General features: G+C 39.5%; 1 protein-coding gene across 1 annotated transcript in view; it reads left to right on the top strand.

Annotated features, from left to right (window-relative positions):
• Positions 1–14,451, top strand: part of MET (MET proto-oncogene, receptor tyrosine kinase) — a 125,675-nt gene that overhangs the window by 58,931 nt on the left and 52,293 nt on the right. The window contains exon 3 of the mRNA XM_068549346.1: positions 8,298–8,489. Coding sequence (XP_068405447.1) covers positions 8,298–8,489 — 192 coding nt within the window. The remainder of the gene's footprint in view (positions 1–8,297; positions 8,490–14,451) is intronic.

Genomic DNA, 14,451 nt, shown 5'->3' on the forward strand with positions numbered 1-14,451 from the left:
GATACAAATAGATGGAGACATATACCATGATCTTGGATTGGAAGAATAAACATTGTGAAAATGACTATACTACCCAAAGCAATCTACAGATTCAATGCAATCCCTATCTAACTACCACTGGCATTTTTCACATAACTAGATCAAAAAATTTCACAATTGGTATGGAAACACAAAAGACCCCGAATAGCCAAAGCAATCTTGAGAAAGAAAAACGGAGCTGGAGGAATCAGGCCTCCTGACTTCAGACTATACTACAAAGCTACAGTAATCAAGACAGTATGGTACTGGCACAAAAACAGAAATATAGATCAATGGAACAGGATAGAAAGCCCAGCGATAAACCCACGCACATATGGTCACCTTATCTTTGATAAAGGAGGCAAGAATATACAGTGGAGAAAAGACAGCCTCTTCAATAAGTGGTGCTGGGAAAACTGGACAGCTACATGTAAAAGAATGAAATTAGAACACTCCCTAACACCATACACAAAAATAAACTGAAAATGGATTAAAGACCTAAATGTAAGGCCAGACACTATCAAACTCTTAGAGGAAAACATAGGCAGAACACTCTATGACATAAATCACAGCAAGATCCGTTTTGCCCCACCTCCTAGAGAAATGGAAATAAAAACAAAAGTAAACAAATGGGACCTAATGAAAGTTAAAAGCTTTTGCACAGCAAAGGAAACCATAAACAAGACAAAAAAACAACCCTCAGAATGGGAGAAAATATTTGCAAATGAAGCAACTGACAATGGATTAATCTCCAAAATTTACAAGCAGCTCATGCAGCTCAATAGCAAAACAAACAACCCAATCCAAAAATGGGCAGAAGACTTAAATAGACATTTCTCCAAAGAAGATACACAAATTGCCATCAAACACATGAAAGAATGCTCAACATCATTAATCATTAGAGAAATGCAAATCAAAACTACAATGAGGTAGCACCTCACACCGGTCAGAATGGCCATCATCAAAAAATCTACACACAATAAATGCTGGAGAGGGTGTGAAGAAAAGGGAAGCCTCTTGCACTGTTGGTGGGAATGTAAATTGATACAGCCACTATGGAGAACAGTATGGAGGTTCCTTAAAAAACTAAAAATAGAACTACCATATGACCCAGCAATCCCACTACTGGGCCTATACCCTGAGAAAACCATAATTCAAAGAGACATGTACCTAAATGTTCATTGCAGCTCTATTTACGGTAGCCAGGACATGGAAGCAACCTAAGTGTCCATCAACAGATGAATGGATAAAGAAGATGTGGCACACATATACAATGGAATATTACTCAGCCATAAAGAGAAACGAAATTGAGTTATTTGTAGTGAGGTGGATGGACCTAGAGTCTGTCATACAGAGGGAAGTAGGTCAGAAAGAGAAAAACAAATACTGTATGCTAACACATATATATGGAATCTAAAAAAAAAAAAAAATTGTCATGAAGAACCTAGGGGCAAGATGGGAATAAAGACACAGACCTACTAGAGAATGGACTTGAGGATATGGGGAGGGGGAAGGGTAAGCTGGGACAAAGTGAGAGAGTGGCATGGACATATAGACACTGCCAAACGTAAAATAGCTAGTGGGAAGCAGCCGCATAGCACAGGGAGATCAGCTCGGTGCTTTGTGCCCACCTAGAGGGGTTGGAGGGAGGGAGATGCAAGAGGGAAGAGATATGGGGACATATGTATATGTATAACTGATTCACTTTGTTATAAAGCAGAAACTAATACACCATTGTAAAGCAATTATACTCCAATAAAGATGTTAAAAAAAAAAAAGTTGGGGTGGAGAGAGTACTTAATAGGCTCTCTTCACTTTCTTACTTCCCATTTATTCAGTTTTCTTTTAAAATTTATTTTTATAATGATATAGTAATATATAAAAAAGAATAATGTACTGTATACATGTATGTGTTGTGAGTGTGTATGAAAAATAAAACAAATACTGATTCTCTACCACGAAACTTAAAGACGAGAATATTACCAGTGCCTTTGAAGGCCCCATGTGTCCCACCCAGTCATATTCCTACCCTCCTGCCCCAGAAAAGTGGGTAAACAGCAATTGTGAATTGTTTGTTCATCTTTCCCTTGCCTTTACTTGTGCTACACATGTGTATATGCCTAAACAACATATTGTACTGGATGATTTTATTTCTTATTTCTTTTTCCCTCTTGACTCAAATATCTTGAGTTGTATGGTATCTTACTGTGCCCTTGTACTATCCACTATTCTTATTCTTTGTCACTATTTCCCCTCCCCCATCCAATAAAACACATTACTTCTTTTATTTATTTATTTATTTATATTTAGCTGCGTTGGGTCTTAGTTGCTGCGCGGGCTTTCTGTAGTTGCAGCGAGCGGGGGCTACTCTTCGTTGCGGTGCACGGGCTTCTCATTGAGGTGGCTTCTCTTGTTGCGGAGCATAGGCTCTAGGCGCACGGGCTTCAGTGGTTGTGGCACATGGGCTCAGTAGTTGTGGCTCGCAGGCTCTAGAGCACAGGCTCAGTATCTGTGGCGCACGGGCTTAGTTGCTCCGCGGCATGTGGGATCTTCCTGGACCAGGGATCGAACCGTGTCCCCTTCATTGGCAGGCAGATTCTTAACCACTGCACCACCAGGGAAGTCCCAAAACACATTACTTCTGTCATTCAAAAGACACCGTAAACAGAGACTTTAGGAGAGAGCCAGGCTTCAGGATTACATGAGCAGGGAGTGGGTGTCAGTGGCCAGCGGGAGGGGGCCATCAGCTGCCAAAGTAAATGCAAGAATCCAAAATTGGGAAGGGTCTTGTGTCAGGATAGCCACTCTGAGATTCCCGTGGTGTCCTAGATGGTCACCTGACCATCTTAATGGAAAATCTTAATGCCTTAGTGGAAAAAATTCTAAGCATGTTAATCGAGGCAGGTTAGGATGTCATACTAAGGAGACTGGACTTTTCCTGCAGGCCTTTGGGAAGCAATTAAAATTTTGAAGAAGGAAGTAACTGCTTCAAGGCAGATGAGATGGGAGACAGGAAGGCCAGTGAGGAACACCTATCCTGGGGCAGGCGTGCAGGGGTGGCTGGAGGGCTGCACAGGAGAGACACTGCAGACAGAGTTGAGCGAGACCTAGCAACTGCTTGGATGTGAGAGATGCTGGAGAAAGAGGAGTGGGTGATGGCTGAAATTTCAAGTGACCGGGATGGAAACACCGTAATGTTCATTAACCAAAATAGGTGACAAAGAGGTAAATTTGAGAGCCATGCTAACTAGAACAGCCCAAAATGCTAGTGGTCATCTCTGTGCCATGGCCCAGAAAATAATGATTAATTCCAACCTTTCTCTCAGAAAAGGAATCAGTGGTGGGCAAATCTATCAGTACATTTCCTTCTTTGAAGCGTTGTGGGTTTTCGTGTTAAATGATAACTTTCGTTAAGTGATTCCAACTCTCTCAGAGTTACAACTTCCCTAACTTTCAGTTTCTCATACATAAAGTGAGGGACTGGAGTAAGATGGTCTCTAAGGCCCTTTCCGTTTTTGTAATTGTACAACTCTCTGAACTTTGCCCAGAATAGTAAACAGTAGCAAAAGCAATTCATGAGCTTGAGAGTCAGAGAGAATTAAATTTGAATGCCTGTTCCAGTGTGAACCTGTGGCCGCCACCTTTGGCTGCCCTGCGTCTCCTCCTGAAACTCAATGTGATAAAACCTCACAGGGCTGCTGTGAGTCTGCTTGTACGTGAAAATGCCCAACTCAGTGCCTGGCACAGTGTAGATGCAGGGTAAAGATTGATTTCCTCCCTCCCTTCCTTCCTTCCTTCCTTCTTCCTCCCTTTGTTACCAAAGAGAGAGCATTAGTCTGGCTCCTCAACTGGTGCTGGGGGAAAACTTTCTCTGTAGGCTCTTCTGCAGCGCCCCAAAGCAGCTGTTGTACCAGAGAACTGCTTTTCACCAGCTACGTTCACTTTTACCCCAAAACACGAGACCTTTGGCTTTAAGAGAAGCACGAGTGGCAAGGAGACCCCCAGCAGTGGGTCTATAGTTGTTCTTCCAGCTGGACGCAATCCCACTCCAACATCACACCAGGAACTGTGTGTAAAGTGGTGAGGAGTCACCCCATCTTTCCTGCACAAATGAGCAACAAACACATCCACTCGTTATCTGTAAGGGACATGGTGAATCAGATGGAGTATTTACACGATACTTTACCTTTGCAATGCTGAGAGTTTAAACCAAGGCTCCCTCTAATAGTTAAAGGTCTACTATTCAAGCATAACGACAGCCCGCAGGTCTGTAAGCCAGTTCCTGCCACCCTGACCCCAGGCGTCGAGTTTATCAGGATTCTCAGCAGGAAGAGACAAGGAGTAGTCCCCCTCTCCTGCAGTGAACACTGGAATGTTACATTTTCCTCGAAGTTAGTGCCTCTCTCCTGCAGATCTCAGTTGTGGAGAAAATGAAAAAGAAAAAAGTTGGGGTCCCCTGGCTTCTGAAATTTGAATGCCACTTGAACCTGACATGATGTTTGGTTTTTGGCTCCATTGCACAATTTTTTAAGATCAAGGAGTTCTGTACATCCTATTCCAACATTGTGCAGTGTTTCTATACTTTGGAATTTGTTTGTGGGGGGGAGGTGGGGGACGGGAATCCCTCTCAGTCCTTGAGGAAGTACCATTTAGAGACCTTACTGTTTCCTGAAGGAGAAGCCTTGAAGTGTGGAATATAAATATTGCATTAACTCTGATGCAGAGTTCTACACTTATTAAGCCTTACATGTGAGAAAACAGACACATAGAAGCTAAAGTTCTGGTCCTGTTTCTCTCCCTTCATTTAGAAAAGATCAGTGAGGTCCTGCAGGTTTGCAGACACTCTGAGATGCATCTAACCTCTGTTCTCCAGCTCGCCCTATTCAGCAAGACAAACCACAAAGCAAGCTGGGTAGGCAAATGAGCTTTATCCCTCGTTACTTTGCAAATGCATTAATTTTTCAGCAGGCAGTTGTTAAATACCTACAGTGTGCTAGGCAGTGTACACAGTGGGGATAAAAGATAAATGAGACAATTCCTGGACTCTTGTTGATAGTAGGCTGCTACTAGTTTACAACCTAAGACTCTACTCCACAATTTGCCAATTGTTTTATATCCTGATGAATCCATCATAACTCCACCAGCACCAAACCCCAAGTCAAGTCTGAGACTTTAAAGTTCCCAGAATGCCACCTAGACATAGGAAAAAAGTGAGAACAAGAAATGAACAAAATCACAGAAGCTGACTCTGAAGAGCAGCCACCTCTATGACGGAATACTTCAGAAGGCCTTTGGTTTAAAAATGTCCTCTGCTCCTTTAAGAAGCTTCCCTGGTTCTAGCACTCTCTGCAAAATGGATGATTGATCACCAATGGAAACTTAATTACCAATTAATTGGTAACTATTGAACTGACAGTACATCTCACTTATCTGCTACTCCTCAGAGCAATCTATAGCACTTTAGTGAAGAAAAGTTTCTAATTAAATAGTAAAATAGCACTCACAAATATATCAAAAAATGTCTAGAACTAGAACACCTTATTAAAAGTCATAGGTTTAGCATCTCTGAGACTCTCTGTTTGCTAACTTATCACCATTTAAAATAAAAAAGTAGTTGTTGCTATATAAAACAGGATGTTAGGTGATATTTAACCCTAAAAGTTAATAGATGTAAGAACTTTGCATTCTATGTGACAGAAGTTTGACATTAAGGAGTAAGGTTATTTTACATAAGGGTAACTAAATTTTTTATTTCAGTTTGTTCTTAAGCACTAAGTTGATTTGAAATATGCTCTAACAACTTTCTGATTATTACAAATATAATAGGACAATAATAGAACATCTCTAATCTTCAAATCATTTTCCTGGACTTGTAGCTACATACAAAGATGTGTAAAACTGAGCTTTTTCTCTCTTTCTTCAAGTTAGACTTTGTCTTCTTTATACACCTTCTTGCCCCCCATTATCTGCCCCAAAGTTACCAATTTGCAATTATCTTGTCAAGACAGTCGGGGTCAGTCACTCCATTTGTCCCTTATAAACTCATAAACTATCCCTATTCCTGAAAAAAAAAATAGCTTTAGTAATATTGGTTCATATCTTCACACTCATTCCCCATCTACCCATAATTGATTTACTTACTTGTTCATTCATTCAATTAGTATTTATTAAACATCTACTATGTGTGATATTTCATCTACTACTCGCAATACAGTGGTAAACAAGCAGGGTCCCTAAAGACAGGGAGCCACTTGGGAGAAGTCTCACATCACTCTTATATCACACAAGCGAATAGTAGTTGCAGCTATAACGAGTGCTATTTCACATAGTAAATGGTATTATGACAGTCTATAATAGAAGCATTTGACCTAGATATTGGGGTCAGGGCAGGCCTTCTGAGGAACTGATGACAAGCTGAGATCTGAAGGAGGCATAGGAGTTAACAAGGTGAATGGAGGTGGAAGGAGCTTTCCAGGCAGAGGGAACAGCATGTGCAGAGGCCCTGTCCTGGAGGACACATGGCTATTTAGAGAACTAAGAGAAGGCCAGCTCACTGGAACATAGGGAGCAAGGAAGAACACAGTGCAGGGTGAGTCTGGAGAATCTGAGCAGGAACCAGATGATGCAGGATCCAATGGGGCATGTTAAAAGTTTTGTCCTTGATCCGAAGAGCAATGGGGAAATGGTCAGTGTTTTAAGCAGAGTGACATGATGAGATTTGTGGTTTAAAAAGAAAATTTGGCTGCAGTGTGGAGAATGGACCTAGAAAGAGATTGGATGGGGCAGGTCCAGTTAAGAAGCCATTGTCATAGTCCAGGAAAGGATGGAGGTGCCTTGGATGAAGGTTGCCATGGTAGAGACAGAGAAAACTGTAGAGACCCAGGAGATACTTAGAAAGTGCAATTGATGGGAATTGGTGATGGACTGTGTATGGGGAGGAATGAGGGATGACACTTAGATTTCTGACTTGTGCACCTGGAGAAACGGTGGAGCCATTTGCTGGGGTGCATTATATCACAAGGTCAGGCATGGGGGAAGATTGTGGTTTCTACTTTGGTCATGTTGAGCCTGAGGTCTTTGAGACATCTGAGTTCAGATTTCATAGGCAGTTTGATAAATGCACAGTCAGCTCAGAAGAGCAAGTTAGCCTGGAGGTACAAATGTGAGTGTCAACTAAATAGAGTAAAACTGAGATATCCTGGGTGGGGAGTATGAAGAGTGAGCAGAGGAGCAGCCCTAGGATGGAGCCTTGAGAAACTCTAACATTGACAGGCAAGCATGGATGGTCCTGCAAAGGAGACAAATGTTACAATCTGAGAAGTAGTAGAAGGAAAACCAGGAGACTGAAGTGTCAAGGTGAAGGGAGGGATCCATAGTACTTAAATTGTCATGTATTAGTGAACAATATTCTTTAAATCCTTTCACTTAAAGCTAAAAGATAAATACTTGATTTGGTGGTAATTGCCTTTTAGTTAGCTGGTTAACAAAGCATTTGATGGACAACTTTTACATTTTTTGAGCCTTTCACCATAATGAGGACAAATACTCTTGTGTTCTCTGTGCTGGGTTCTATTATAAGAGATTTCTGTAAACTAGCTCGTTTAATCTTTACAACAGCTCTGTAAGGTAAGTACATTTCTGTAATTCTCTCCATTTTACAAATGGAGGAACTGTAACAGAGATAACATGAATTTCACAAACACAGAGAGGTTATAGAAATTACATACAACGAGTAGCCATTAAGGACCAGGGTTTGATGCAGGCACCTAAGTCTGGAGTCTGTGCTCTGCTGCTTCCCCATGAATTATCCCCACCACCCCACTGCGCACAAATGCACAAAGGAACACATTTTAAAATATAATGTCCTAGTGTGATTCTGACATTTATGATTATTCCAGTTGATATTCATCTCATTGGACTTGCCTGCTAGAAGCATTACCTTTATGTCCAGGCCTGAAACATTCGTAGTTTTGTTTTTCTTTTACTAGCACCAGCTAAGTTCCATTTTTATGTACGTACATATCAAACCATGATACAAACTGTGAGGGAAAGATTTGCCCCTAGTTTTAGAGTCTATATATACACAGCAGTACCTACTGATACTAGAATCATTTAGGTCACTAGAATTGTTTCTGCCTCTCTGGGACTATTTGTCTATATGCAAACTGTCTGTTATCCTTGCCATTACCTCCAAGCTCTAAAAAGACACACCAAAAAGTTTCTTAATAGCTTGCTCACATCTGGACTCACATTAATTCTATGACCATATTTTATTCCAGACGCTTCTGAGAAATTCATCAGGCTGCGAAGTGCGCAGTGATGAATACCGAACGGAGTTTACCACAGCTTTGCAGCGCGTTGACTTATTCATGGGCCAGTTCAACCAAGTCCTCTTAACATCTATATCCACCTTTATTAAAGGAGACCTCACCATCGCTAATCTTGGAACGTCAGAGGGTCGATTCATGCAGGTACATACTTTCTGAGAGTGGCTGTGTCTGTTTTATCCGGTGTTATGCAATTAATTTCCCTCTCTTTTTACAGTAAGGTGTTTGCAAATACTGTAAGTGAAAATCACAGTGGAAGCTAGAGGCATAGACTGAAAGCAAAACAATGAAGCTGGTCCACTTTTTATGAAGTGTATGGCCTTTTTTTGTTGTTAAATTCTTAAAGCTTTCAGTTTAAATGTGGTTGCTTTAATTTTCTTGCCTGGAATGGTTTGGGTTTTTCTTTTTTCCATTCATGATTTCTATCACATGATTGGAAAATAAAATGAAACAATTAAAGCACTTCCAGGCGATGTTTTCCTATTTCAAGGGAAGCTACGGATCAAAAGAGAGCTATTGTGTGAACCGTGCGTCTCCATGAGAAGAAACATTCACATCATTGAGAAATATTGGCAGGAGTTAGGAAGGGACGTTATCATCAAAATCCCATTGTAACTCCAGTTCTCCTGATTCTGCAAAATGATGGGGTCAGACACAGAGAAGTGCAGACACTGGGAAAAAAAGATCCGGATTTTGTTAAGAAATGCCTCTAATGGATAGCAACAGTATTTCCATACAATAAAAGTTCACATTTCAGACTTGCAGTTATCATGTCTCCTAGATACAAGAACCCTAGCACTTTGCAGAAATTAAAATGCTCTCATGTTGGGTCTGTTTTACTGCTTTAATAGTTATTGGTAGTGCTTTCAACATGAGTTCATTAGTAGATTCTTGGTTAATGCACAGTGACGATGGTATCTATGGAAATGTTGACTTTCCACAAAGACTAGAAATTTCTTTTAAAGAAAGATGTTTATTTCATAATCATCTGACATAATTAACAGCCCAGTCCGGCAATGACTTTTAGTAAACGAATTGAGGACGATGATGCTTTCCTATGACTTGCCCATCTGTACATTCTCTATCTGTATTCTTTAACAAATATATTTTTGACAAGTTACTACTGTCTTTATAGCAGTCTGGGTACTGATCAAATGTTTTTCTTGTACTAGTGGGCATGGTGGAATTTTTTCAAAATCATGAAACGTGTAAATAAAACTTTCCCACCTCAGAATGAATCATATATTGTAGATCCTGTTATCTAAATAACCCCACACTTGGTCTCCCCTCCTCCCATTGCTTCACAATTAACTATACTTTTTCTCCCACCACCCCCAGCCCAGTGTTCTTATTTACCCACTTCAGAGCATTCAGTGCTGTCCTTAACTCCTCAAAATGTGAAGGAGAGATGCCCAGTCTCCTCCCACACAGACAAGCACTCTAACATATTTGAAATATGATCATATCTATTATCCTTGTAAAATGTGTTTGTTATGTGGTGTTTATATGCGTTTTTAGTTTACGTTGATGTTATTCTGTAGAATTCCAAGAAAAATCTGAAGGAGGATGACTGAATTCATCTATTGAATTCCTATTGTGTTCACTACGTTGATTGGCTTCCCTTTTTTTTCTGCTTTTCTTTTTTTCTTAATTGTCTAATACCTCACCAATCCAGTTCCATATTAATAAGCTTTCTACAGTCACTTTAGGTCTGACACTTTTTCACATCATAAGGTTCCTGGCCTATTTCCAGATTCTGAAGTTCTAATAAAATTCCATTTTTAGATAGATTGCTTTAATAGCTAAGTAAATTCTACTGTGTGACAGATTTCACAACCCAAGTGATATGTTATATACATCAGTCTCATTATAGTAGAAATGCTTTAACATTTCTATTAAAAATGTAACAAATGTTTTATTCTTGTCTCCCAGCATTTTCATAAAAGAAGCCATAGTACACCTTTGCATCCATAACACCAAAGATGAAAATAAGTATATAAGTAGATATTTATTTTATGAAAAGCACTGATATCCTTGATTTTTTTTTTTAAACCAGGTGGCTCTTAATTCATCAAATATGTATCAAGAATGTACTAACTTTGCTTTACTAGGCAAGTAAGTGCAGCAAAGGAAGCAGTGACACAGAACCTGCCTCTGAGGAACTAAAATTTCAGTAGGGGGAATAAAGACATGTATCTGACACGAAGAGCAGAGAAAACAAAGACATAAAAAACACAGGGCTACTGAGACCCACAGAGAGAGGATCTATTTCTCTGACACTTGCCTAAAAGAATTCCATTTAGTAAAATTTTATGTAAATAAACCTAAACCATTTAAAGGATCAAAGAATCAACATCCCTGAAATCCAGTTTGTTTACAGCAAATAATGTGGAGGCGGAGTCAGGAATGCAGCAAAAATTGGGGGACCATCCAGCTTAATCTATCCAAGCAGTAACCTACCAAGTTCTGTAAATGTTTTGACTGCACTGAAGTGCTGAATCTGTGGCCAAGCCTAAGTTTCTACAACCCATGTTTTAATAATACTATGAAGTTTCTGTTACAATATAGAAGGGACATAATTTTCCCAAAGACAGCTGCCATACATGAAAAGGAATAGAAAAATGATTTTACTTCCTTCCTACCCTGAAGCCTAAAGGCAAAGTTGCTTTGCAAATGTTTTCTCCCAAGAGTTTGCAGCTGTTTCTGCCTTTCCTATTGTGCTTATGTTCAACTCTGGCTGGGAATACAAGCTTCAGCCCCAGCTGTCGGGTGTAAAGTGAATCAGGTATTTCACAGTGGTTATTTGATTAGAAAGAATTATATTGTTTAGCTAACAATATTATACGTATGGAAGAGAAGACATTTTTGACATGTTTTTAACATTTAAACGTGTAACTTACACAGGTGCAGCTATGTCTAAATATACTAATATGTACATACATTCAAGTCTATCTGTAGAGCTATGTCAGTGTAGATATAGATTTCAAAAACAGTTTTTATTTGTGTGGTCACTCTGGGATGCTCTGAAGTAAAATAATATGATAAGCAATGTTTGAGATAGTATAAGTAAACAGTAAGAACACGCCTTCTTACGAATTTTGGAGGCAGAGCGGATGTAGAAAAGAACAAGGCTGGGGAACATGAGCACAGTGTGCAGGGCTACATGGGAGAGGGAAGCAGGATACTCATGAAGATCACAGGACTAATCACAGGGATTGCCCACATCTCCCCTTCTGAGCTCCTCATCTAATCTACATCCAAAAACAATGCTTGCTTGATTTTTTTTTTTACAGCACTTATATAAGGCCTTTAATCTCTAGATGCAAGCATCGTTATTAAAATATTTGTGCATGACTGTCAGGCCAGGGAGAGCAAGTGGATGGGGGTGGGGTGGGAGTGGGGAGGCACCTTCAAGACTTGTTGCAAGTTCAGCTCCACATTCACCAGGCAGCTACCTTGTCTATATACAGTGGCCACTGCCTGAGCACTGTCACAGATTTCATTAGGTTCTTTGGCATTATCCTTGCTCTTCTCCCATCACCCTTTCCCCTCTCCCCAATTCCTTGATGCTGTTACCACCCATAACCCCTTTTCTCTTGTGCCTCTTAACTGGACTAGTTGGTCTTAAGCAAGAAACTTCAAGAGGTAGGGACCACCTAAAAAGACATCGTTAGTTCATGATCATTACTTATGACCATTACTTAAAGGATTATGTTAGTAATCAGTGAACTTGACAATAATTACTCACTTCTAGTAAGAAGAATCAATTCATCTATTGACCTCCTGTCTCTAAATTTCTGCAGTTCCTGTGCTGCCATCATGGCATGTCAGTGCTTTGTGCTGGAAGCCTGCAGCATACATTTCATCTGGGATTACTGCTATTTTAGACTATGTAGACACAGATCATCAACCCATCAATGCTGTGAGCAGCCTGCAGAGACACAGCCAAACAAAGCTTGAACTTGAACATTCCTCTTCGGAGATTGCTAACTTACCCGTCTCCTTTATAAAATGCTCAGATAAAAATATCATCTGCCTTTTTTTAAGGTGTACATCATTGATTTAGTTACATCTCTAAAGAATGGTAGCTTACTATATTTCTTTAGAGGAAAATATACTTCATGGGTTCTGAAATTTCTTTTGGGAGAAAAAGAACCTATTGTAAATTATAATTTCAGAGTTATGTCCATAACAAAAAATTAAGCCCAGCTCATATATAGTCTCCTAAAATGAATTAATGCATGGTTGAAATATATATATCTTATAAACTGTTATAGCATAGAAATTTAAAACACCATACATATTTGAAACCATGGGAAAGTGCTAACCTTTTGTTTGTTTTGGTTTTTTTGGTAGCAGGGAATAACTAGAATTTCTTGTTCGGGTGCTTATTTGAAAAAATGGAGAGACATTTTAAAACAGGAAATATATTTATCAGTAGTTTTTTCAAAATTCAGACAGATATACTCTATATATAGATTGGCGAATCCTACAATCATTGTATTTGGAATACTGATTTGAAAGTATTGTATTTTTTTAAATTTTTACAAATTTACTAGCTTATTTGGTTTTTAGATGCTTGAAATTTTTTACAAAGTTCTCAGTTTGGTATTGACTCATTTTGAATCACTTTGACTCATTTCAAAAAGCTGAAACACACATACATATCGGTGTTATAATCATTAAAAAAATTGTTTTACTTTTTGTACATACCCTGGCCTTTGTAGTGTCAGGTTGGTATAGAAGCTCTTGTGCCCACTTACCAAAAAGAGTGAAAGAACAGAGCAAAGTTTCATTTAATTCAACTTTTGCCACCTGGTACTTTGTCTTACTACTTCTAATTTTGAGTTGTCAGCACCAATCAGCACTTTCCACTTCTTATGTTTCATTTTTTTAATTCCAGAAAATTAGAAGTTTACCTTGGTTGAAACAAAACTCTTTATATCTGATTTCTTTCTAAACAAATACCGATTTCTCTCACACACTTAAGAAGATATAAACCTATAGCTGGTGTTTTAGTCAGTTCGGGCTGTTGTAACAAATTACCATAGACTAGGTGGCTTAAAAAAACAAACATTTATTTCTCACAGTTCTGGAGGCTGCGAATTCCAAGATCTGGAGTCTAGTGAGGGCCTGCTTCCTGGTCCACAGATTACCATCTTCTCGCTGTGTCCTCTCATGGTAGAAAGAGGGCACGAGAACTCTCTGGGGTTCCATTTATAGGGCACTTATCTCATTCATGAGAGCTTCACCCTCATGACCTAAGCAGCATCCAAAGGCCTCATCTCTTCACATCATGACACCGGGGATTAGGATTTCAACATATGAACTTGGGGGGGACACAAACATTCAGTCCATTGCAAAAGGCATCAGAAGCCATACCTTGAAAATGCAAACCAAACTCTTGAAGGTTACCTAAATGTCTGAAGCATTAAAAAACCCATCCGTTGATCAAGGCTTAAGTAGTCTTCTTATTTCAGTCTATTCATATGTTTAAGCAATAGATATGCCTTTTGGACCTACTATGTGCCAGATCTGTACTAGGAACTGCAGAGAAAGCAGACTCATTCCCTGGATCTGTAAGTTCACATCCAGTTATAACCCAGTTTGTTTATTAATGGTGTCATCTCCTTCACTTACTTTTTTTTTTTTTTTCCTCTCAATTCGCTGGGGAATGTGCTGCATTTCCCACTCTGCTTCTCCTAGTGAGAATCCATTTTTGTTTCTTCTACCCCTCCCCCACCTCCAACCTCTCTAGATCTCTGTTTTACAAAAGTCCAGTCTGACCATGAGGTATGTTCTTCAGAGAACTGGTTGGGAGGCTGAGCAGGTGATGCCCAAGTATCAGTCTCAGGCAGGAGGAATGGATGGAAGGCTGTGAACCTTCAGAAGTAAACTTGTCTTTTACTTAATTTAAGGAAACATTTTGCAGATAAGTACAAACCAAAACCACAGTGAAGTACCACTTCACACCTACTAGGATGGCTATAATCAAGGAAACGGAAAATAACAAATGTCAGTAAGGATGTGAAGAAATTGGAACACTCATACATTGCTGGTGGGAATGTAGAATTATGCATCCCATATGGAAAATGGTCTGGCAGTT

The sequence above is a fragment of the Eschrichtius robustus genome, chromosome 8 (genome assembly GCF_028021215.1).
Source record: "Eschrichtius robustus isolate mEscRob2 chromosome 8, mEscRob2.pri, whole genome shotgun sequence".
NCBI classification, from domain to species: Eukaryota; Metazoa; Chordata; class Mammalia; order Artiodactyla; family Eschrichtiidae; genus Eschrichtius; species Eschrichtius robustus.